Here is a 26,309-nt window from a genome sequence, read left to right as displayed (position 1 = left end):
AGTATTCATCTAAACAGTCGTTCCAGGAATTCTTATAATCTTTTAATATTTTTGTAGTATAGTTCAGATGCATTTGCTTTCATTTGTGTGTGTATATGTGAGAGAGAAGAGGAAAAGGTGATTAGCTCGGATTGTATGCCCAACTGTAATGATCATTGTAACCAATTATAACCGATATTGAACTGAATCACCTTCTGTTTGGAGACAAGGGGACAAACATGTTATGGCTTCAGATTCCAGACTACACTAACCCAAGACAGCTTTATTCCTACTGGTCCCTGTCCTAAATCGTAGTTCCATTAGATAAACTGGACATTTTTTAAGTGAAAATTTTTCCATAGAATAGTTACTACGTTTTTTATGTTAGTTTTTAACATTTGTTTTTAGTAAATAAAGAATAAATGTTAAATCAGCTTGACAGTAAATCAGCGGGAATCAGCGGGATGCAGAACTCTAATAATAGGCGCTGCAGATGTTGAAGGGTCTGGTCAAAGGCCTTGGCGCACTCGGGCTCCGCTCCAGATCGGCACTTCGTCGGAAATATGGAAATGTTGCCCAGGCAGGACTCATTGAGTAATCCTATCCACCCAGAGCGACTCTCTCCGCCCATTTCCTCTTCTGTTCCGACTTTTAAGAACTTCAGACTGGGTAGCGCTTCGCGCAAAAAACCGCCGTAGCCAAATGCGCACAGAAATTCCGCTTGAATGAGTCGCGTCAGAAAACTTTGATTTGTCGACGAACGCGAACGACACGCAGTGACACATATCGCCATAACGCCCCTTTTTGCCGAAGGGACATTGAAAACTTATATCTTTGGGGAAACACGGATACCCAATGCGCGCACCGCCCGAAGGCGAATGGATTTGACCGGCTCTTTTCCTCCCGAACATGTCTCGCGACGCGCGGGATTGATGCCTGATCTCCGGTGAAAGATGTGGAAGGAAGAATATGATGTTCATTTTGATTTTCTTCTGGGACTTCTGTAAGTTCTCTAGATCTTCTAAGATGCTTTATTTGACTTAAAATGCTTACAATAAAGGAAATCCTGCAACTGTAAAATGTTTTGTCAGGTTTCTAATGTGAAACTTGTTCGCATCTGCATTAGCTAGTTTAGTCGGGTTTATAATCATATCATTATATTTTTTCCTCGAATTATATAGTTAAATAGTATTTTTAAGGATTATATGTGATTTGGTTGTTGGTTGATGAGTTTCCCGTAATGAATTATTATTTTATTCATTAAGGTTACATTTTCAATGTTACCACCTTTCAAAGTGTAATTTCTGTCAGGAAATCCATTATTCCTTTGGCTGAAATTTGTTTATATTTGAAGATAACTCTTTGTTTTACTTTCATTTCATGATCTATAACCTTTTTGTCAGGGGTGTGCTCGAAGTGCTTCATCTGGATTATCTTGTTTAATATGTCAAGACTTCCTTGACCCCATTACACAGACAAACTGATTTTAGGGGTCAGCTTTTTACGGTGACGAGTAGATGTGTTTTCTATGCATGTTCAGTACATTGTAACATTTTGGTTAATAGTGTGTGCCTAAATGCATAAACGGTGATGTGTTCTGATTTTAGTGTGCTTTTACACTTCTGGTGTGTGTGCATGTCTGCAGATGGTCAAGGTCGTTGCTCTTTATTCCACTCGCTTTCTTCTTTCCTGAGGCACACTGTTACAACCTTATCCTGCTTGATATTAAACTGTCAATTCTTTTCTTGGTCAGAAAAGATTATAAACTTATAGCCTGAGGGGCATTTCTGTGACCGAGAGAGAGAGGCAAAGGCACAGATAAAATACGTTTTTGTTTCCAAATTGTAACTGAAAAACTTTTCATGGCATAGTCTTATCTAATCTAAAAGAAACACATCTGTGTCACAAGAGCGTTTTATGTATTACAGCAAGAAAACACACATTCACTTATAAAGCAGGATTTGTATTTTTGGCACACTGATAATGACGCGCTAACACCTTCACACCTCACTCACTGTTCGTCCAACACACCCTCCGCCGACAGCACCAGCGCAGGCGGAGACACAGAGGTACTGGCATGTCTCATGTTTAATCTCCTGCCTGTCCATACAAACACATGCCTGCTGGCTTCACTTTATATCAACGCTGCCACGTTTAGCACTGCAATATACAAATATAATGTCTATCTGTTCTCCAAAGCACTGGATCTTAAACGTTTTGTATTTGACTATGAAAATGATACAAATACCATTTTACCATGGTACTCTGAGCTACTTCAAAGAATACCATGTTATTATAATGGTGCATGTGTTTAAACCGTAGACTAACTAAATAACGCATATATATATATACAATAGCATGGTACTTTATCTGAAATCATTTCTATATTCGGTATAATATCTCATCAGGTCGTGTAACCTGCCGTACCCACTCCGGTTCTTTTAAAACACAAATCTACTCAATAAATCATCGGTATTGATCACAGCACTTGAAAGACAGATGGGGAGACGTATCGCTTCCCAATATGGGTTTGTTCTGTCATTATGTGCACATGACCTTTGAAGTTATGACTATTCAAACGGCCAGCTGGGTGACACGTGAGCGCTGAATGAATCAGTCAGGAGCTTTAGACCAGTCATAGGCTCTCGCTGTAACTCACACTTGTTGTGTGTGGGTCAGTGTGCTCCTGTACCTGAAAGTGTGAATTAAAGTTGTTATGATTCACTGAGTGTTTTGATTCACAGGAAGAGGGATAAGACGATTGTCAAATCTGAATTGTGATGACTTTACTCAGACTTTAATCTCTTCAGATTTTACTGTTGTGTTTATGGATCTCTCTCTCTCTATTTGTCTATTATGTTGAATTGTATTGTGGCAATTCATCCAAACCAGTGTCTTTTGAATTTCAACAGAAACATAGCTAAAAAATGGCAAATAGTCACCCAACATTAATGTAAACACAGAGAGAATGCAGAGACTCAATTTTTTGAATTATATATCCATTTTTGAACTCACCCTGACATGACATGTAAAAACATTAGTATTGTGTTGTTTAAACATACATACATTTTTCTTTGCAGTATTCATGATCTGCAAACATTGCCCTTTTGGTTATTTTGACCAATTTGTCCCCATTTAATTTATTTTGTAAATAAGACACAATCTGTTCACAATATGGAGAAATGTTTTAAGTAGTTAATAGAATGAAATAAAAAAGACGTAATTCAGAAAAAAAACATTTTTTTTTAATTATTTTTTCTGTGCAACTGTATCTCTCTCTAGATAGATAGATAGACAGATAGATAGACAGACAGAGACAGATTTGTAAATATTTATGTATGCATGCCCAAACCATCCACATAACTGTCTAGTAACTAGTAACGTACCATTAATGTACTGAAATACAGTCGCAGAATTTGCATATTTGTGTTTTTGTCCCGACTGCTCACTCTATTCTATGTGTGAGGCTTTTCTAGGGCATTGTGGGTAATGCTGATGAAGGGGACATCTGCTTTGGGAGGGACACAAATTACACCCCTCTCTCCCCTCATGGTACATCGGATTCCGCTGGCACCATGGCAACACATTACCGTTCCTTATCGAGTTTGGCACTAATGCAATTGTGCTAATGAAATTATGCAAAAAAAATTGACTCATCCGCGATGAAAACGACAGCCGTAATTTATTCCGAAGGCTGCGGACACACATCGAAACGAAACTGTTGACCAGTAAGCGTATGCCATCTGCATTTGCAATATGTGTCTCGTCTGTGTCTGCTTGCAGAGTGGTGACACCATCATTTTGAGTGAATATTCTACTTTTGCACTGTTATGACAATGACAGTTCAGCACAGCTATATGGGACTTTTTGCATGTGCGCATTTTTGCTGTGCAACATAACCAGACAGAAATTCATGAATAGATAAAATCAAAAGCTTTACGTCTGTCACTTCAGTAATCGTCTGACTGGCTGACTCCAGGTCGGCCATCTCTGGGGAAAAGCAGTCGCCGGTAAAACCCCTCATCCCAAATTACATCTTCATTTAAAGAACGATCTAATGCGCCTCTTACCTCCTTTGCAGTAATTGTACACGTCAAGATTTTAATTTGTTGAATGAGATTTGCTGTATCTCAGCAGGAATGGAGATTGAGTTTTTCTCTCAAGATGCTTTTTGCTAGACGTGAGCTAGTGCTAATTCAGATATGAATAGGAGGATCTTAATGGCTCTTATTGGATGCTCATTTCAATAGCGTAATTGTGCACAGAAATAAATATGGCAGACGTGATCAATGTGATGGGAAAAAGTTGTGTTTATAGCTGGTTTATCAGAAGCAGGTTTCAGTATTTTTTATCCGAACGTTGATGGCTTTCTCTTCCGTATGTGTTTCCACAGCGATGCCAACTTCACAGATGTGCTGTGCGACTCGGACTCAGAGTTGGGCAGCGTGGAGACGCTGGAGAGCAGCAGCACAGACACACTCGCCAACGGTTGCCGCGTCGACGCGGATGCTGCCAAACGATTGGCTAAGCGACTGTTTTACCTGGAGGGATTCAAGCGCTATGACGTTGCCCGACACCTGGGCAAAAAGTGAGTGTCTGAGTACCCTATGTGCAAGGAAATGAAATATTGTTCTCCTTCACACCCACAATCCTTTTGTTCTCTTTCTCTTGCAGTAATGAATTTAGCCAGTTGGTAGCCTCAGAGTATCTGAGCTTCTTTGACTTCACAGGAATGTCCTTAGATAGAGCACTGAGGTAAGACCTGTTTAAAAATACAATCATGATTGTTGAAAATGTCACAGTTTGTGTTTTATTCACATATTAGTCTTTCATTATAATCATGATCGAATAGAAAAACATACAGCTTTGTGGAGTGGGAATTTAGACCAATCAGATTTCACTATGGGCATGTCTAAATAAATAAAAGAAGACAGGTGTCAGGGAAAAAATGACTTTATTGCATTGCGTTTGGTTGACCCAGTGTTACAGTTCCACAAACTGAAAACAGGAAGTTTTTGAAAACAATACGACGTTGCTTCCTTGTTACTGTGGTTGAGCAGTAGTAAAGAGAAGACTTCTTATAATGAAAATAGATTTCCACTTAAACATGTCACGTGTGTGTCTCAATGTCATTTATAACTTTCGAAACGGGGAAAAAATACAGAAAGAACTAACACAAGTACCTGCACTGCACAGAAGGTACGAGCTACGGTTATGCGATGGAGATGGAGATGGTGGTCTAGTGGGTTAAACCACTGAACTGGTAAATCAAAGGTTGCTGGTTCTATCCCAGCAGCCACCACCAGTGTGTCCATGAGCAAGACACTTTACTCCATGTTGCTCCAGGGGGATTGTCCCTGTAAGTGCACTGTAAGTCGCTTTGGATAAAAGCGTCTGCCAAATGACTAAATGTAAATGTAAATGTTATGCAGTGTTGATAAAAATACAATAGATAAAAATACTTCTGTTCTTTTGGAAAAATGTTCTTTAGACTATGAAAAGGTAAAAAAAAATGATTATTTTAAGAACCTTTGACTATATGGTTCATTGGGGACACAAAAGAAGATATTTTAAAGAATTAAGGAAAGCAAACTGTTCTGGGGCACTTTTGACTACCATTGTCATTTTTCCTCTATGGTAGTCAATGGTGGCCAAGAACTGTTATCAAATATCACCAAATATCTCTCTCTGTGTTCATCAGAACAAAATAAATGAATACAGGTTTTGGAGCAACCGAACGGTGAGTGGGTGAACTGTTCCTTAAAACCTATTGGTTGAATGCCTAAAAAAACACTGCAACAAGGAATGCAGTGGTTCTAATGGAAAAAGCTATCGGTCTATTATGGTATTTAAATGGAAACCAAAAGATTTTGTGTGATGGTTTCTATTGAGTTTCTGTTCTTCTTTGAGCACTTTTTTAGAGAAGTGAGAGTTGTTCAAGATTAAAGCCTGAAACACTCGACACAAATACATAACCACAATCCTACCATAGCCATGCACACTATGCATCATTGTGTTTCAAATCACTATGTTTAGGATCAAGTCTGTATAATGTTCCATATTTGTGTGAAACTTTGGATACGAGTAAATAAATAACTCAATGAATAAATATAGACATTCGTGTCATTCCTGCTTTGGTTTTTAAAGTGTAGTTCAGTTTAATCGAGTTGCAGTCAAGTTTTTAATGAACTACTGTAGGAACAGGTGTCTGACAAAATTATGGATCGATAAAAAAACGTATAAACTAAGATGAAGTTTTACATCGTTTAAAACTGTAAGTAATTGTAAGAAAAGGTATTGGTTTGGAGTGTTGGGTAGTCCACAATTTCAGTTTTACCGTTGAGGTGTTTCAACAGCCGAAAAAGAACCAAATTCTAGAAATTGTTCTAGAAAAGTAGATTGCTGTTTATTTGTAAATAAAATGCTTTAATGCTAAATATTTGCATTATGCATTCTCTCTGTACACCTGTATGATCCTGGGCATTGACTGACTGATTGCAGGAACTTCTTGATGGCGTTTCCGCTGATGGGAGAGACACAGGAGAGAGAGCGTGTGCTGGTTCACTTCTCCAAACGCTTCTGCCGATGTAACCCAGAGGAGCTCACTTCAGAGGGCAAGTATTAAAAACATTGTGCATTTCTGTAGATTGACCCTTCACTGCTTAGCTCAGATGTTGATGTACAGTACACAATGATACAACACAAATAATATACTAAAAACTCGATGACGAACATTTCTGCTACATTTCTGAACCGTTAAAATTAAGGGAATTACAAGTACAGACATGTTTCAACATCTGAGCTGCCTCGCTGTCTATTCTGTACCTAAATAGAGTCGTTCATGAATTGGAATTAAAAAATGAATAATCATAAAAAATCATGCATCTTAAATCATTCAATTAGATTATATGCATTTAACTATAAATGATATGTATGATGAGCATTTTTTTGGTCATCTTGATTTCTTTCATGAAGCTCATTGCAATGCGTTCTGGGATTGCCGTCTCCGCTGCCTTTGAATTTTTCTCAAAAATTGGTATTTTGTAAGGCATGTTTCCTTAGCTAACAGCTTTGTCTGCATAGGCAGCGCTGTACAGTATTTTCATGGATTTGTTTTTTTTAACAGATGGCGCTCATACACTAACCTGTGCGCTTATGCTTCTGAACACAGACCTGCATGGACACGTATGTATTCAGCACCTGTTAAACATGCTAATGCGTTGCTCAAAGAAATGGAACCCAAACATGTATGTGAACGCTTAAACGAATTCACAAGTCTCTGTGGTGGTTAGTGATTTATGCCGTTACAGGAAGAGGAAACATCATACAGTGACTTGATTTTGTTGTGGATTGTGTGCTAAAACCATTCTCAGGGACGGATGAGGGAAGCCATGCAGCATTAACTGATCTACTGATGATAGTTTCAGATCTGATTAACAAACACATATTAGATTGATCTGAAAAACAGACCACCCTGAGTTATCTCTCACATTTCTTTAGATTCTCTGCGGTCCCGAACAGAGCACACGCTATCACACAAATGTTTGGACCTAAATAACTTACGTTTATTATAATTATACAAAAGCTGTGACCTGTACATCTGTTTAAATGCTTGATAATTTGGTTTGTAGAAGAATTGTGTTTACATATGCTATTCTTTGCATAAATCAATTTGGATTAAAACAATTTGAATGGATGAATGGTCACAGATGACAAGCATGATGCATAGTGACCAACAGAACTCCAACAGGGACACCTTTATTTTTTAAACGGCATCCCATGATGCAGCCCAAAATATTGTTTTAGAAAATGAAGACTTTCAAGTGTCTTCTCCTAAGGAGCTCAGATTTTATGTTGGGACATCATATTGCCTATACTTTGATTACTGATATTTTTTTTTCATGATCTCTTTTCCTGTTTTCCTGCTAGATGATAATAGATGAATTGTACATTATCACAGTTTTCTGCGACTAACCTCAAATTCTCTTCGAGTCTTAATGCTTTTCTAACCTCATGACCCTTGTAGCAGTGATTCTCAATAGATTTTGCATTGGAAAAGTGATGCTTCAACAAATTTGTATAAAAGTAAACAAAGTGTAGGAAAAGCCAAACACTGAAATGTATACTTTTTGTATTAAGTCTGTAATTCACACTGTGGTAGGCAGAAACCACCTTTATCTTTGCTGCAAGTAAAAACGTGTTTAATGTTAAAAAGCTTGCAAGGTTTTCAAGAATGTGGGCGTCACACAGCCTTGCCATGTTGGCATCTGCCTAATTCGGTTTCTATTAAAATGCCAAAGAGTTTGATTGACGCACTGCCTTGACTTAGCAAAAAAGAGAAATGTCTCCCTCTCTTTTCATTAGTGGATAGGGCTTTTTATTGTGTTATATTTCCAATTATGTGGTTGGATGGTTTTTTTATTTGATATTTATCTTTTTTGGCAGTGACTTATTAGAACAGATCTGCCACTGGTGAAATGAGAATTACTGCATTTTATTGTCATTTACATTACCTGGACTTATTATTGTGTTTCTCACAGTAATGCTCTGTCTGACTGATCTAAACACATCTCTCTCCATCTCTTCTGTCTCTCTCTCTCCTCCATGTTTAACTCACTCTGCGGCAGGTGGTGAGTGTTTCCTTTGCCCTGTTCTCCTTCTTCTGTTTTTCTTCCTGTTTAATGACTCCAGCTTTAATTTACATCCAAAACCATCCATCATTTGTGGAATATTATTTATCTACAGTAGATGTGTGTGGTAGGAGGGACATGGTGTGTATGTGTATGGTGCTAGCTCACTATTGCCATCTGCTGAAGGTTTAGTGAACTGCATGCAAATCAAGTTTGCTGGGGTGTTTTGTCTCTACTACATCTGTGATTTTATTTCTGCATTATGTTTGTCCTTTTTTTAAGATTTTGAGTTTGAACAAATTTCCAGTAGTAACAAGTGGTGTAACAATACACTCAGCTTATGATCTGAATAACATTTCAAGAGTATTTGCAAAAACAGATAACTTTGTTCTTAAAATTTCTTAATCATACAGCTTGCACAATACAAGATAATAAAAACGTGATTTTAAGTTATCACTTATACCAAACAACTGTAGTTTGAATGATATAACTTGAAATGCACAATAAAAAACATGATTTTAAGTTATTTGTTTTTGCAAATAAACTCTTTATTTTTTTGCTTTAGAAATAACAATGTTCAAGGTTTAATTGCATCTTTTTTTTCAATTAGTTTAATCAAAATGTCTGTCACTGAAAAAAATATTATTTTGCATGAAATTTCAAATGAGAAAGGAATTAAACAGCCGTTTTATTTTAAGGTCTACAATACGTCATCATTTTGTATTTTGATATGTGCCACAATATACCGTCAAACCTTTAATCACAACCATAGTACCAACATACTATATTTACTAGAGTAATCCTGTAGTAAGGGTAGTGCTTGGTCATGTCCTTAATATTTAAGTTAATGCTAATTATTTTCATATATTTCATAACAACATATTTAATGTTATGTTTTGTTTTTCAGAACATTGGGAAAAAGATGTCCTATCAGCAATTTATCAGCAATCTGGAGGGACTCAACGACGGCAAAGACTTTCCCAAAGACTTACTCAAGGTGATTGTTTAAGAATACTAGCTGTGTGCTTGTTTTTTGTCCCATTATTATGCCAGTCAAACAGCGGTACAGCACAGAAAGCAATGGTATTTCAACACATGAACTATTACAGCATAATTTACAGTATAATGAGAAATATGTAATAGCATCTAGCAACAAAGCAGCATTAAAGGATGCGGTTATGTGTATATTGTGTTTAAATTAGATTTTTCCATATGGCTAGTCCCGTGAGCCGCACCTGTTTGAAATGAGCAGTCACGGTGTTTGTGTTTCAGATGTGCTGTATTCACAGTCTCATATATCTCTGTCCTGGTTTAGGTGCTCTATAACTCAATAAAGAACGAGAAGCTGGAGTGGGCGATGTGAGTAAACAATATTATCCCCAAGAGGTCCTGCGTTATCGTGTGACTTCTGAACCTGATCTGCGTGTGTTACGGTGTATACCTTCACACACGCTCGTGGGTGCTTCATCTTTTACTTGTCTGCAGTGAGGAAGAGGAGCTGAGGAAGAGTCTGTCGGAGCTAGTGGAGGAGCAGTGCGAGGCTGGGGGGAAACGGGTTGTCAGGGTAACGGATAGCAGTAACCCTTTCATCGCCATTCCACTTTTACTCAACGCTGCCACTTACAAACATGGCATTCTTTCACGCAAAAGTCACGCAGAGATGGACGGCAAACGCAGTAAGTGTGAAATTTGTAGAGATGTACCAAACATCAGCCTGGGCAATATTTAGACATTTTGAGATTGTCAATGTCCGCATTACAGAATCTCTGCCTCCCACATGCCTGATCAAAATAAGGGCTGTCAGTAATAATGCATTTTCAGAACATTGTCAGAAATATTATGTTAATGTTAATATTTAACATTAACATAATAGTTAATGTTAAAATTAGGAAAAAAACGTTTCATAGAGATATCAGTAGTAGTATTTATATTAGTGATGCAGGTTTTTATTCATAAAAAAATAAAAAAATATAGTTGTTTCTGCATTCATTTGGAGATTAAATATGATATTATTAGAACCTAAAAGTATATTTTAAAATAGTAATTTAAATGCGATTAGTCTAGATTAATTACAAATTAATTGATTAGTTAGTTAATTTTTTAATCGATTGACAGCACTCACAGTTAAAATCTACATTATTATTTCAATGAATTTGAGAAAATTCTATGATGTTTTTATTTATGTTGTTTCTCTTTGCTTTTAGGTTTTGATAAAACCTGTTTCTCTTTTATATTTTCATAAACATAAACAGCCATGGCAAAAAATAAGAGACCATCTCAGAGACCATTTTTCAGATTTTAAAATTGACTATTTATAGGTACTTTATGTGTTAAGGTAAAATAATAATTTTTGTTTCGTTCTGTGACTTAGTAACAATATTTTTTACAAAATGTTGAATAAAAATATTGTTTCTATTTGCCTTTATTCGTAAAAAATGAAAACTGGAGAAACAGGTGCTCTGTATTTTTTCATACCTAAATAACTGCAAAGAAAACAACTTTATATTTACATTTAAGCTAAACAACATTAATATTTCCACATGTATTTATGAAAAGTTTGAAAATTATTTGTTATTCGATAACCTGGATTTTTATGACAGTTTTCATGTGTCTTGTCATGCTGTTAGTCTTTCACGTTACTGTTGGATGACTTTGTCACTTTATAATCTCCCATTATTTTGTGTTCTTCATTTGCTGTCTCTATAACTGGCAAACAGATAGACAAACATGTAAAGACAAACAAAAAAGCGACGGGTAGATAACATAGAAATGTGATTATCGGTGATGTTTAATGTCATTTCCTTCTCTTTATTAATGCAGTTGCTTTAATTAAAACAATGAGGTTTGTGTCCTGCAGTGATGTGGGTAGAAGTGTTGCAGTAAACAACACTGGAGCTCATTAGTGAAGTCTGTCTTTAGTCCTTCTGTTTAATTCACTTTCTCCGCAGCCCCAAGAGGCCGAAGAGGCTGGAAGAAGTTTTACGCTGTGCTGAAGGGGATGATTCTCTACCTGCAGAAAGTAATTCAAACCCACCTCCCCTACCCACTCACCCCCCCCCCCCCCTCACACACACACACACACACACACACACTGCAACATAAGGAATACAGCAATGTCATTACATCATCAACCTATTTGTACAGAATGTAAATTTGCGGTTTGCATGATGAAATGTATTGTTTTTATAATGTGTGTAGCAGTGTTGTATAGCAGTATTTTTACTTTCAAGTACATTTTTATTATACTTTTCGCTCCACTACATTTCAGAGAGAATCTGAAAATCAGTTTTAAAACTGAAAACTTATTATTAATTTTAACACTCTATTGGCCTACATTAAAATCTAGTACTTTCTTTCACAAAGTATTTTTACTTTTTACTTAAAAAATGGGAAAGTACTACATTTTTAAAATATACTTAAGTACTGTATCAAAGGTAAAACTCTATTCATGAAATGTACTATACAACACTGGTGTGTAGTAATAAATTAGAGCACATTGTCTCACAATACAATGCGCTCAACTTTGACCGTTCATATCCAATGTGTTATTTTCTTCACAAAAAACAGTAGAGAGTGCAGTGATGAAAAAATGCTGTAATTCTACAGTATTAGTTATTTTCTCCTTTTTTTTCATTCTGCTCTATCGCCCCCGTGTGGTCAGGATGAGTATAAGCCTGATAAAGATCTGTCAGAGGTGGATCTGAAGAACGCAGTTCGGGTTCATCACGCTATGGCCACGCGAGCCTGCGACTACAGCAAGAGACCTAACGTCCTTAAACTGAAGACGTCTGACTGGAGGGTCTTCCTCCTGCAGGCCCCGTGAGCATCACATCTCCACACCTGCTTTCACTTCTGTAAGACACGCGACATTGTCTGTTTTCTTTATACTGTTTTTTATGTGTTTGTGAAGGAGCGAAGAGGAAATGATGTCATGGATTTTTAGGATTAATCTGGTGGCCGCTCTCTTCTCCGCCCCTGCTTTCCCTGCCGCTATCGGCTCGATGAAGAAGTTCTGCAGACCGTTGCTGCCCTCATCCACCACTAGACTCACACAGGTGTGCGAGCGCATGCATGTAAAACAAAGGGATGTTAATAGCACATCGTTCATCTGACATTACTTCTGTCTGGATAAGTGTACTACCATTGAGTCTTACTGTATATAGCATGCGTTCTTCTGCACACAGCCATGCTTATTTTTATTTTCAGTTTGACCCATTTGGTGTTTCTCTCTCGTCTGATTGGTGCAGGAGGACCAATTGAAGTCCCATGAGAACAAACTGAAGCAGATCGCAATGGAACTAGAGGAACACAAGAGGAGCCCAGCAGACCTGACGCCCAAGAGCAAAGAATCCGAAGAGTATCGAATCAAAGAGCACTATTTAACCTATGAGGTCAGACCCGTTACAAACTCTTAGCTATTATCTTCATGTTTACCACATACATTTCTACGTCCGTCCGTTTTGAAAAATGAAACAAAATTCAATGATTAACTTATTTTAAATGCAAAGCAAGTTTTTTATTTTTCTTTGTCTCTGCAGAAGTGCCGCTACGAGACGTACATCAGCCTCCTGCAGGCAAAGTTCCGCACAGGAAGTGATGACCTGGATAAGATTGAGGCGAGTCTGTTCAGCGTGGAAGGGAAAGAAGGTCACCTGCGTAAAACCCAGTCGAGCCCGTCCATCACTCAAGGTCACGGGGTCAACGGACGGGCTGGTCATAAACACGCACCGGAGCACAATAGCTGAAGAGCTTTTCTGGCCGCTGTGAACTTTGACCTCATGCCTGAGACCTCATGGTTTGGATACAGGAGACGGACTCATTTCGTGAAGTAAACGCGTATCATTAAAACGTCCGTATTATTTCCATGTACAGTAAATTTATTATGACCATTATATGTATTATTACTACGACAGTAAACAGTGTTAATAATGCTATGAAGGTTATGTGCCAAATACGAAAACGAGGAGACCGAGACTGTAAACGTAGGAACGTTTAATGTCAAGAGAGCGTGAAAGGCAACGGCGGAGGAAATAAGGCACTGTGACATCATACAGCCGCATGTTGTGATGTCATCAAGAATTCTTTGATTCCATTAAGGGACATGAAATGAAAGCATAGAAGACGACATGAGAGAATGACAGGATTTATTCATTATTATATTTCTTTGTGACATCATAACGTGTAATAATTCTTAGGCTGTGTGCTGTAATGGCTTCCTGATCGACAGGTCTGGTTTAGATGTAGCATTCGGTTTACTCGTGAGGTGCCTGTTGAGTAGCCAGTTTAAGGGCTGTGCCACTTGCTTGGGTGCATGTAAAGATTCCCCGAGTATTATAAGATACTGTAGTATACCGCTATCCCCTTGTAATTATTTATTATGTTATATTTATTGATTGTAAATTTATTTTCTCCATTCGGATCTATAATACCGGAATATGAGAGGACGCTTCAATGATATATCAATCGTTTTCCGTCTTGCATTCTCCTTGCTAAGGAGCGGATGGATATTTACAGTATGCTGATAGAAAGTACAGTGGCTTAATACACAACAGGGTATGAGAAAAACATTGTAAATTGGTTTGTGTGCACACGAGAAGATAAGGGACTAAACATTGCTGGGTTTGCGTATGCAAATGTGCGACAATACACCTTTTGGACTTAAAGCGACATTATTTCCCTATTCGATGGACTACAAAGCCCCGACCGTGTGTTTCTATGTGCCTGCAGAACATTTCAGCCCGGAGAAAACATTGAGCAGCAGGACTGCAAACAACACCAACCCATCGCTCTCTATTCATGTCAGTTGACATCATGAAACACGTCTTTCCTGATTTTGTATCACAAATGTGTGGCTGTCACGACGACGACTGCTCACAAGCCAATCAATGAGACTCTGGTCAGCTCTGCTGACATCTAATAATGGTACAAACTTGGAGCAAGTGCAAGTAGATTTTTATAGTCCTGTTTTAAAGCATGAGGACGGTGAGAATGAGAGAATGAGCTTGCGGCTCTTTTATGCTTCATGGGATGTGGAATGATATAAGCTGCAATTTTATACATTCTTAGTAATGGCTTTCTTAAAGGACCTCTCTATAGCCTACTTTTCGCTTTGGCTGTTGTGCTAACATGATTTTCCCGTTAGGGTAGAACTCAGACGCTGTTGTAATAAAAGATTGTGATGATTATTTTATGATCTCCAACTCTGTTGATATAATTCATGTTTAACATCTTTTTTTTGTTCCAGAAAATGAGGCAATGTTTGTCATGTTCACCTCACACAAGCTCTTCTGCTATTTTATTTGTCGAAATTGGTTCGTTCAATAATTTCTTGCAGTACAAACAAACATTTGTGCGGCTTTCATTCCATTATCAGTTCTTGATTATATTGCAAATTATATTGTTCATTCTTGTGTGTTTTAAGACCCGTATATGACACTCGGTGGTTTTGTGTACATACAATGGAAGTCAATGGGGTCCAATGTTGTTTGGTCACTAACGTTCTTCAAAAAATCTTCTTTTGTGTTCTGCAAAAGGTTTGAAATTTCATGAGGGTGAAAGAATGAAACGATTTTTGGGTGAACTATCCCTTCAAGCAGGTTTCACCACAGATTAGTCGCATTTTAATGCGGCTCTAACACACGGTTTCTGCCAATCTCATATTAATCTTGAGTACCTATAGAGTAGAATTGCATCCTTCTTATCTTCAAATAGTATTTAGTTTGATCACATTTATAAAAGATAGATACAGCTGTACGATTATTTCTGAAATCATACTGCCCGTGCAGGGGGGAGGGGTAGACTGAACTGAAGCACGTGGTCAACAAAACACAGACATCAGTTTCACTCACCGAATGTGGTTCATGTCCGGCATCTTTAAGCGCTGGGAAGGCTCCATATATCAGTTTCAAACGATCTCCAAATCCAGCGTTATATCTACCGTTAATATAACATTTATCTCCCAAATGCAGTGAACAAATAAACACCTGAACTTCACAAACTTATGCTCTCTCTCCTGCACACAAGTGAAAGTGACGTCTGCGCATGCTCCTTCTCCTGCTCTCCTTGCTGCCGCATGCTTTCCCGGGAGAATTGTCCAATAAAGGACTAAGAAAAATTGTTACGAAACAGTTTTATATGTTTAAAAAACCTGTACGATCGCTGCTGGAGTGTATCGAGTACAGAAATACTACGTAATACACCCAACTCGTATTTTGACCATATTAAGCATGAGAAGACAGCACGATAAACATTGTAAAGAAGTCAGAATGCATGAAACACCGTTGCAGCACACCTTTAAAACTGGCAGATATGATGGCTGTGGTAGCCTCCCCATTAACATTTTCCTTCCAGTGTCATTCCATAAGAATTTGTTGTCTTAACATTTTGATAAACAACTGGTTTTTGTTTTGTTTTTGAAAATGTGCAATAATGTATTTTTTGCAATAAGCCTAGGAACATTTGTGAAGTAAGAAAGGCCTATTTGGATTTAATATTGACTTGAAAGTATTTAATTAATATATTTTTTACCATAGTAACACTGTTTATGTTTATAGCAACTAGATTTCTCAAATAATCTGTGCAGTTATCTCACTAATATTCTAAAGCATTTTTAATCTAATTTGAATAATGTGTAAGCCCCCGCAATCCATTATCACTCCATTCATATTCTTATTTCCCTCTATTAACATACCAAGTACTTTATCTAAGGTAGTCTTTAGATTATGCAGAAGAACACTTTTGACATCAGCCTTTGATGGCATTCAATAATTTTACATTATAATGTTGTTGATATCACTTTGTCAGCACCTTGGACAGTTCTTGAAGTCGAAGTTACTTTAAAAGTCTCGGGTTATTTGTTCTTAGGTTTAATATAGATGAATTCAAAACTACCACTTATTGAAATGAGAACTGAGCTTCCCCCTATAAACTGTGTCACCCGGTTGGTCCGGCATTCATACACAAAGACCAACTAATGCCAGGGAGGAATGGATGATTTTATTGCAATTAGTCATTTTCAGACACAAAGGCTTTCCAACTCAAAAACAACATACGTACCTGTACAAAAACACACTTGTTACCATGAACGTAAATTCGAATAAAGTGGTGAGAACACGCAAACAGCAAGGGAACGAAGGTAGGATGCAAATGGAGGACGGTTGTGGTCGTGATGAAAAGTAGAACACGACAGATTTCTAAGCCAATTTAAGCACCATATTCATGAAATAGAGAAGGCAGAACAGAATACCTTAGAATGTATGACAGAAGTTTAGCATGGGTACACACATGAGAATAATCATCACAGTACTTTTTTCATTAGACATTTTAACCAACTAAAGAAAATAACAGTTGGTGCACTACTTAGTCATCATGCAATTTACTTTAGTAAACCTTCTGTAACACAGACAAAATAGACTTCAATATGTAGAAGAACTTCATAGATTTCTGCCAAACAGCAATTGTCACAAAGCCTGGAAAGTAATTATATAATCTTTGAGTGTGAGGTCACCTATCAAAAATAATATGCTGACTTTTTATTTTCTTTATATATTTAAAGTGCAAGTATTTTATCCATTTGATTCAATGCTTTCTGTAAGTATAAAATACAAAGAAAAAAACAGCAATATGCATTTCCTAAATACATTTCCAATATACATATACAGTATATATAGATTTGAATACATATATATAGGAATGTATGTAGGAAACATAAACATATTTATATATATATATGCTATCTTTTTTTTAATAAAGAGGAGTGTCATATGTAACAAACCATATATACACACACATCACAGGTCATATATATATTTTAAGTACAACACATTTGATAGGGAATAAAAAGGAGATGGTGGGATATGTAAATACCCTCCTTGTGCATTGACCCTTGATGCAGAACCCCCTTTCCAAACGTCTCCTGGACAGTCTGCTTAATGCGTCAGCATATGCTCACAATTACATGCTAAGCTGGTCAAAGCCTTGAGCTTGTGAGACCGAAGGATCGTGATGTATGAGAACTTTGTCACTGACCATGAGTAATTGGGGAGGGGGAAACTATAGAATAATCAGACAAACACACAGCTTCATGTATGTAGGAGATCAAATGGAGATAAGTTAAAACTGTAAGTTGCTATTTGTTTTTTTTGTGTTAGTACTGCGTTGTTTCTGCTAAAAAATTCTGCAAACTGCAGATTTGTTCAGAAATACACGTTCTGCTCATTAAGGACAGGTGACTAGGAATCAGCACCTCTAATGGGAAAACAGACTGAAATGGTCTCTCAGTCAGAGTAGCATCTGCCATCTTGCGCAGACTTTTATCCCCCGACAGCCTGTTGTGCAACAGACCAATACTGGTCTGTGGTCTGAAAGCAAAGGCGTAACTTTGCCGGTGGAGAGCCCGAACACGACAAAACAAACATTTCAAAAAAGTCTTGGCTGAACACTGCCACCTGGTCATTTCGTACCCAATAGCACCGATTTTAAAACAGAACTTGAATTTTAAAAGACGTGTGCGTATTTGATTGAGGGATTCATCTTGGCGCAAAACAATATTTTTCGTGTTAATGTATGAGGGCACGTTTCAGATTTAAAATGCCCTTTTCAAGATCAAAAAAGAAGGCTTCATTGTTTCCAGTTTAGATTTCGGTCCATGCTTAATATTTAATAGTCATCGCATACTGTGACACACATTGAACAGTTTCGTAAGATCAGGGCAGTGATAAGAAAAGATTTGCTTCACCGGTCTTAAGAGGGAAAAAAAAGATTATGAACAAATATATTTAAAAGAGAAGCACACACAGGTGTGACCATATGCGTATAATGAAAGCTAGACAAAGTGCCTACGTATGTTTTTAATCTTGTGCAGAAGTAATGACAGCCTTTCTCAAAATGCACTCATGTGCTTAACATGAAACAGGCCTGGAGCCGGTGACAAAACCCCCCAAACTGTCTATAGGCTGGTGACTTTTGGCCTCATTTGAACCAAACTGGTGAGATATGGTGTTGGGTCTTAAAAACAGCAACAGGCTTTTCACTAAATGTCTTTGCAACATTAGTAAGCTGGTTTACGTCAGGAGGGTTTGAGGAGATTACGATTTCTTCCAACAACATTGTTCACATAGCAAATAAATACTTATATTTCTGACCGAAGCGCTGTGCATGAAAAACATCGGCAAAAACAGACAACTACTCGAGCTCAAAACGAACGTTTTACGTCACAACGAAGGAACGCGCCTGATTGGTGCGCGAGCTCCGTCTCCCCGTTTTTAGTGACCGGCGGTAAGAAGAATGAAGTGTTATCTTGGGCAGCTTCCCATAAAGGCTAGTCGTCTGGTTTTGAATCTCATACACAGTTAAATCAGCTTTATGCGTCGATTTTTTTTGTCGTTACAGGGGACGAGTGTCCACACGCGCACAGAATGCCGGACTTGGCACGCGGCCCGCAACATATTGCGCAATAGATAGCCTAGTGCAACGTTAGCACTGTAACTTTAGTGAGGAAAGTAAAATCTCAAGGTGCGATGTGACGAGGTTTAAAACGAACGCAGCAACTGATACCTAAGACCGGCAGAAATAAATCCCACGAACGGGATATTAGCACCATACAAAAATCATACAGGCTACTGCCTCGGCCGTAAGTCTACTAATATAGGCCTACATTAGCATAACGTTCGGCGTTATCGCTCTTTTTTACAAGAAGCTATATCGTTATTTTTACACGGAGCACGAGCACACCCCCACCGCCTTTAGGTGACTAGTGCTGCGCTGACCTCGTGTCGAAATTACGATAATTAAAAGAAAGTGCCTTTCAAAATCTGTCATCAGTCGCACTTGAATGATTTCTGAATTTAGGGCGTTTAATTATGATAATTTGGACACGACGTCAATGCCAGCATACATCCATGTTTACGTCAGCGCTGTTTGACGATGACCCAATAGTCGCCGTTCTCTTCTCGGCGACGTGTGGGACCGAGAGCCCCGCGCGCCTCTTTCTTTGATTGGCTTGTTGAAGAAGTCATTAAAGAAGCACCACGAGTGGCACAGCAACAACTCAGTTGCGACCCCTAACAACAAAGAAAGACAAACAGCGATCGGAAAAAAACATCGTACACGTAAAGCATGTAAACGTGTGGAGAGATTATAAGGCACCAGAGTTGTTGTTTTTTTGACGTTGTAGAGGATGCTCCGCGCAACTTCACATGCATCCGCGCTCACACTAGTGGACAGCTTCTTTTTTATATACAAGCACCCCCCTCCGACCTATCCCCCCCGCCCCAAAAAGAAAAATTCCCACAGAAAACGTGGGTAATTTTAAAAGGATCTAAGTACATCTGATTCACAAAATCATAGTTCGTATATCTAAGTTAGCACTTCAATGGAACTGTTTGCCCGAATGTCGGTGGGCACGGTGCGACAGGTTTTGTTTTGAACAGGAATAAACGTCAACCGGTCGTTGGAGCAATGCGCCCCGGGTTCACTGCGCGGCTACCGAAGCACACATTGCATGACATCGCGTGCGAACAAACGAACTCATTTGCTTTATGTCTATAGTTAAGAGGCAAACGAGTAAACATCGTATCTACATATCATCGTATGCGTTAAGTCGAACAAGAAGAAGGGGTGACATCCGCTTTTTAAAGATCGAATATTCTGACTCGGTGCGTGTTGTCAGCACTCACTCGTGGTCGTACCATCTGATGTTCGTTTGCGTTTTGAACCTTTGTTTCCTAAATTATAGCTTTGTGCTGGAAGTCAAACATGAGCTCTAATGATTAATTTGGCATATTTCTCATTAATCTGCACCTTTGGAAATAGTGTTAGAATAGCTTGGATGTGTCAAACACATGGGTAAAGAGGGAAATACACACTCCCGCCTCTATGACACTCGCACCATCCAGGACACGGTTCAAATAGATCATGTTATCGATAGCAGCGTCTTACTGTTAAATGGTGAGTAAGTGGGTAACATCCGGCGATGGGTGAAGAGATGCGACTGTTAAAGTCTGTGAGGGTTGTGTTGTTGTTGATCGATCCCTTGAAATTCTATCTCACATCTCGCATTACAGTAACGTTTGATTATCATGTCGTTCGTTATATATCTTTTTTAATGTCCTATTCTCCGCGTATATACATCGTGTGTATATGTTTACATGTATGACTAAGTATATATCCATTAATCCTCGTCCCCGTCGTCCCCTTGCAGGCCCTCCGGTTGCATCTCGCGCGCCCTCCTCTCCCTGCTCCGCTCCTGGATCTTTTTCATCTCATCCGCGTATTTGCAGAACGTCGCTCCGAATTTGGACCAGACTTTGCAGGGCACCGTGATGGAGTTGCGGTAGGTGGGCTTCACCTCGCTCACCCGCATGAACACTCCGTACTTGTTGGAGCCCACGTCAAAAAAGAAGCGCTTGTTATCCACAGTCAACGAGGTGCCCTCTGGCAGCTCCGCGGGGTCCTCGTCCACGCCGAAGTCGTCGATGAGTTTGGCCAAAGCGTCGCGGAACTCGATGAGTCCCTGCGCTGGAAGAGCGATGGTCTGGCCTTGCGATGCTCCCAATCCGGGCCCCCGATTTACGGTCTGTCTGATCCTCAGAAACCGTCCCCTCTGGTTCTCCTTCAGATCCATGTAGTACTTTCGATTCTCCCGCACCAGAAACTCGCTCTTGAGGGCCCTCCGGGGCTCGTCCTGCACGATATCGGGGTTGCTGGGACCCAGCTGGGCGTAGTGCTCGATGAAGTCTCCCAAGTAGTCGCGGAACTCCACGGCTACCGACATGGAGAGAGTCAGGCGGCTCTTATTTCCCCCGGCCCCGACCTCTGCTATCTTCAGAAAGCGGCCTTTGGCGTTCTGCTTTACGTCCAGATAAAAGCGTTTGTTCTGAATGTCAACCCGCTTCGACGCGAGCTCCTCCGTGTCGTGCTGCAGCCGAGATGCCGCGCCCGTCGCGCCCGGGTGCATTGGGCTAGCGCCGGGGCCTGTGGCGAATCCACCGTGCTCACTTCCACTGTCTCTATCCGCCATGATGCAGCCTCCCCGCTTTCCTTCTCGATCCGTCTCCCTCAGCCCTGCTGCAAAAGCGACTGCTGCTGAGCGACTGCGGCACTCTCGCGAGATCTGCGCGTATGACTTCAAACCGAAAGAAGGCCTTCTGCAGTCTGGGAGATTGTCGAGATCAGGAGTGTGTTGGTTACAGTCATATCAGCGTGAAAGATGCGCACTCAAGAAGTGAACTTCTTGCGCTGTATTTCAAGCTTTTTTTGCTATTCGAATTTCAGTGAACAGATGGGTTTGATGAGTTGGTTGACAGTTGAATGGTTTTGGCATTGAGCATTTTGCCAGTATTTTATTGTATTCAGGATTTTTGTTTTTACATTCTGACCATGCACATAACAAAAGAGAAAAGTATGTTGCAGATAGAAGATCAAAGGATGAATTATTCTGCTATGTTGGATTGGTAGCGTTTAATAATTATAATTTGTAACAATCCTTTGCACAAATACAAATAAATTGCTTTCTTGCGATAAGAGTCACATACCACAAAAGATCATCAACGAGTAAGAGATAAAGCTATCTGTTTGCGGTTCAGCACCACGGACAGCGACAATGCCGCGCCCACAATAGTACGCGGGTGAACTGTCCAGAATGAACGCATGAATCTGAATGAATGATCACGTCATGCTTATACCCCATAAACTATTATAGTGCGTATATAAGAGTACAAATGGATTTAAAGTCGACTTGCTTGGCTGTACGCCCCATTTGAATATATTTTAGATCACTTTAGACACTGTACATTGATAAGAAAGACTGCTGTCAGTGTTTGTCTAAAGCGCGAGTGTTCAGAGTGTATATTTATAGTGTAAAAGAATGCATCACACACTCACTTTTGACTGCAGATGTCGCCCTATAGCAGCGTAAGGACAGCATACAATGGCACATTCTATCACTCGCGACGCATTTACTGGCACCGCCAATGATGCAACCCCACGTTCAACTTAAAAATGACTCTAACCTTCATCGTTCATGAAACCGTTGGTGGTTAAATTATTTTTCCAGTTGTCATGCTTTTTTAATGGCCGGCCCCTCCTCCCTTTATAAACTAAATGCCCAGACTGTATGGCAAATACCCGCAGGACCTGTTGCTGGGGTAAATATGGCTGATATGATGATCGGTGGTTTGCTGTGTTGCTGTCTTTTCGGCGCCTGGTTGATCGCTTTTTGGGGCAAAATGGTGAATGTGACCTGAATGCGTATTTGTAATTAGTCAAAATAACGCAAAACGCACTTTTCACCGGAATCAGTTCCATTTAGAGCTTTTTCGCAGCGTTAGTCATCGCATCTGCGATGGCCAGACTTTCTCCTATTAGTTGATAGCCCGTTGGGAAACGGTCCCCATCAATAGAAATATCGTTCGTCTTTGTTATGCCTTTTTAATATGCCACATTATTTTGCGCGTAACAGAGATGAGCTCGTGACATTGGCTCGCTGCAGGGATTTCAGTTGACCTACAGTTGACGCATGTGGCTGGACTGTTGCTCCTATATCATTAGGACTTCCAGAAGACTCCACAACCCAAGCGGCTGAGATCTGCTCACGTAAGCCGCCGCCGTAAGCACGGGCAGCACTAGCAGAGGGCACGCGCTTGTTGCATCGCCCAAATGAAGAGCTCCCGCGCGCGTGTTGCGCGTCGTTGCTTTCTGGAGCACAAATCTGGCGTCCGTTTTTACCGGTAAACCTGAACGCAAGGGGCACCTCGAGGGACATCGTTTTTGCATCTCCGTGTGTGTGTGTGTTCTTTTTTATTTATACTGTATGTTCACCGAACTCCAGTCTTTTCTGTGCACGAGCAAAACGTATTTTTCGCAGGCTGTGTGCCCATCTGGGCGATGACATTGGTTGGGCAAAGGAGCGTCTATTTTGGCGTTTTGCAGCATCAGGCTGTCTCGTAAAGGAGCGTCATTTATGAATACATATTTATTGAGTTTCGGGATTGTGTTGAAGGAGAATGCAGCAACGAGATCTTGCAGCTCAACAGTGTCACTGACCGGGGCTGTTTCCGGTTCCTAAGTGGCTGGTGTTTCCCCATCACCAACTGCATGGGGAAAGCGGCACACACAGATGGCATGGACACTTGCGCAAGGTCTGCCGCTCTGCCCTGCTACCGGAGCCTATTCGAACTCAGTTCCCCACCGCCGTCCTCGCCCCTCGTCAGCCCCGAGAGCACTGCAGCACCGCCGCCGGCCGCCCCTGAGCCACAGCAGACGGCATGAGGAGGCTTGATCCGGTGCATTTCTCCATGCTCGTCATCGGGGTCTCCTTCGCCTGCTACACCCCGAGTTTGGATTCTCTGCAGGACCAGGCTTACCGATCGGCCGTGGTCATTGAAGGCGAGGTGAGCTCGCTACCCGAGAACGTCTCCGTGGAGCCCTACAGTGTGGATGTCAAAGTGCTGGACGTGTGGCCGGTGAACAGCGGCGGGCTAGGGCGCGAGCAGCTCGTCACCGTCGGGGAATTCGGCTCCGAGGCTCCATGCGTTGCGGTGCAAAAGAACCACAGATATATCTTTTTCATGGACCCTACGGAGGAGCCTTTAGTATTCAAAGCATCATTTGCTCCTTTGGACACCAGTGAGAACAATCGTAAGAAAGATGTGGAGAGCATATTGTGTAAAGACTGCGGTAAGTTTATTAACTGTGGCTACATAACGGGGTTCAATTTTTTTATAGATAACGCGTGCAAACCTCGCATCTGTCAAAAGTGTGCTGGAGCAGGATGCGTTTTTCTTTCTTTAGGGGAGAATGGAAAGATGTACAAAGTAGCAAGCGTAGGTTTTGTTTTTGGGCGTCTCTGCAGTATTGTTGTAATTACCCTTATAAACATTTACGCGTAGAAGAGGACACACATACACACACACACACACCCTAGCGGAGAAGGAGAGAGAGAGAGAGAGGCATTGGCCACATCATCCTGACATGCATTAAATTACCAATTATTCTATACTCTAAGGCAACGAGCTTCAATCAATACGAAGCAATGTGCCCGATTCGTCTTCAGCCTGTGAAACACGTGATTTAAAATAATGCAGCATGATGTGCCATGATATCATGCGGTCGTATAGCCTCCTTTAACGCTTTCAGGTATCCCACGGCTTTTTGTGGCATGTGAAGAGTGTGTAAAATAATGCGGACGTCAACATATCAATTAGCTTTTATTTGGCACGAAACGCGCAACCACGTGATGGGAAGCTGAACATTGGCTGGATGTGGTTGGTTACGGGATCAGGTGGCAGAGGCAAGGCCCCTACAGAAAGGGATTCCCGTTCAGATGCAGATAACCCCTGCGCTCCATAGAATAATATCCGTCCCTGTTCATATCTGACATATTGTGAGGTGAATGTTCTCTGGCATGACACGCACTAGCCATTTAACGCGTAATGGAGAGCCTTTTAATAACCTTTGTTTTATTGCTTTATATTTGCATTATATGAAAAGGGAACAAATGAGCCCAAGGCGACATGAAATCAGACCCTGAGATAACAGCAGCCTCTTTAATGCTGATGGATCATATTATATTAAATGTTTACGTCTTTTGGTGTGTGCATATTGTGTTCACATTGTGTTCCTGTATCTCAGTTTGTAGACCGTTGCATGAGCAGTGCACAATGTTGTTGGTTTGATTCCCAGGGAGCCCAAAATGTAATGCAAGTTGCCTTGTGTGTAGAAATGTGTAGGCGTGGTTGATATTAAAAGGTTTTGGCAGAGTTGTATATAGTAAGTACAATTTTGCCAGTATGTTAGTGAGCATATTTGGACTAGCTTGCATATTTCCATTATCATTTCTACTTTGGACTTTTTTGTGCATATAATTAACTACAACATATGCACCAGCACTTTAAGAACGTAGTGTGCATTTTGACCAAAATAATAGAGGCCTCTTAGTTTGGATTGTGTCTCATTTGTTGCTTTGTGCATCTGTTGATGAAGTGAAATGAAAGGTTTATCACTAGTTTCTACGGTGCCTGATGCAGGGCCGTTATCAGAAAGTTTCCAGATAGATTTATATTTCAGGTAGCTTTTTACTTTTCCAGTGTGATGTCCTCTGTAATCAACATATATGTACATTATGAGATTTTTTTTTAATGTACAGACAGAAGCGTTCTCATTCTTTATAGCCTGTGTCTATTCCGTCTAATGGAACATTATTAAATCACTAATAACATTTCCCAAAAATCACATTACGTATTTCTGTTTCATCCTTTCCTGTTCTTCTCAGACAGAGGTGGTCGAGTTTTAGGAAAAGCAGTTTGATAAATCTTTCTGTCTGGGGAAAGTGGGATGAAGCTTTTGATTGAAATATTTTTTTTCTTATGTAAGCATTTGGTGTGTGAAAGGGACTATGTGGCAGCTTATTGACATGATAGTTTATGTTAACCCACTTTGTTCAATGAGCAGAGCTGTTCGATACTGCATTAGATTAAATGTTGATTAGACACACACAAATCTTATGTGGTATCGTGTAGTACTGTAGGTTACACAAAATGCTTTGTGTAAATGTGGCAAAATTTGATATAACATGTATTAAGAATGTTATATATCTCAGTTACCTCCATATTTATAATTCCGAACAATTCATTATTTATTGTTAGGGTGGTTGAAGGAACATCCAAATATCTGTTCTGTTCTCGAATAAAGAAATACAAGCTA

At 39.9% G+C, this 26,309-nt stretch overlaps 3 protein-coding genes across 8 annotated transcripts in view; 2 read left to right on the top strand and 1 right to left on the bottom strand.

Annotated features, from left to right (window-relative positions):
* psd2 (pleckstrin and Sec7 domain containing 2) overlaps positions 1-14,797 on the top strand; it is a 45,265-nt gene extending 30,468 nt beyond the window's left edge. For 5 of the 6 annotated variants that reach the window (XM_056769128.1, XM_056769127.1, XM_056769129.1 and 2 more), the window contains 12 exons: positions 4,373-4,567; positions 4,654-4,734; positions 6,481-6,593; positions 7,106-7,166; positions 9,516-9,606; positions 9,925-9,968; positions 10,095-10,285; positions 11,558-11,628; positions 12,271-12,428; positions 12,520-12,664; positions 12,857-13,000; positions 13,148-14,797. In XM_056769128.1, coding sequence (XP_056625106.1) covers positions 4,373-4,567; positions 4,654-4,734; positions 6,481-6,593; positions 7,106-7,166; positions 9,516-9,606; positions 9,925-9,968; positions 10,095-10,285; positions 11,558-11,628; positions 12,271-12,428; positions 12,520-12,664; positions 12,857-13,000; positions 13,148-13,354 — 1,501 coding nt within the window. In that variant the 3' untranslated portion in view covers positions 13,355-14,797. The remainder of the gene's footprint in view (positions 1-4,372; positions 4,568-4,653; positions 4,735-6,480; positions 6,594-7,105; positions 7,167-9,515; positions 9,607-9,924; positions 9,969-10,094; positions 10,286-11,557; positions 11,629-12,270; positions 12,429-12,519; positions 12,665-12,856; positions 13,001-13,147) is intronic. The other variant, XM_056769133.1, reaches the window with a different exon arrangement.
* Positions 14,798-18,444: 3,647 nt separating this feature from the next.
* On the bottom strand, positions 18,445-21,717 carry purab (purine-rich element binding protein Ab). Its single transcript, XM_056770084.1, has one exon. It carries the CDS (start codon positions 21,625-21,627, stop codon positions 20,779-20,781), a length of 849 nt encoding a protein of 282 aa, XP_056626062.1. The 5' UTR covers positions 21,628-21,717; the 3' UTR covers positions 18,445-20,778.
* Positions 21,718-23,111: 1,394 nt separating this feature from the next.
* Positions 23,112-26,309, top strand: part of nrg2b (neuregulin 2b) — a 46,458-nt gene continuing 43,260 nt past the window's right edge. The window contains exon 1 of the mRNA XM_056770127.1: positions 23,112-24,284. Coding sequence (XP_056626105.1) covers positions 23,873-24,284 — 412 coding nt within the window. The 5' untranslated portion in view covers positions 23,112-23,872. The remainder of the gene's footprint in view (positions 24,285-26,309) is intronic.

This window comes from Triplophysa dalaica, chromosome 16 (assembly GCF_015846415.1).
Source record: "Triplophysa dalaica isolate WHDGS20190420 chromosome 16, ASM1584641v1, whole genome shotgun sequence".
NCBI lineage: Eukaryota > Metazoa > Chordata > Actinopteri > Cypriniformes > Nemacheilidae > Triplophysa > Triplophysa dalaica.
This window is presented reverse-complemented; position numbering and strand designations above follow the sequence as displayed.

Coding starts and splice junctions, on each gene's coding strand:
- purab (XM_056770084.1), bottom strand. CDS start 21,627: ATGGCGGATAGAGACAGTGGAAGTGAGCACGGTGGATTCGCCACAGGC.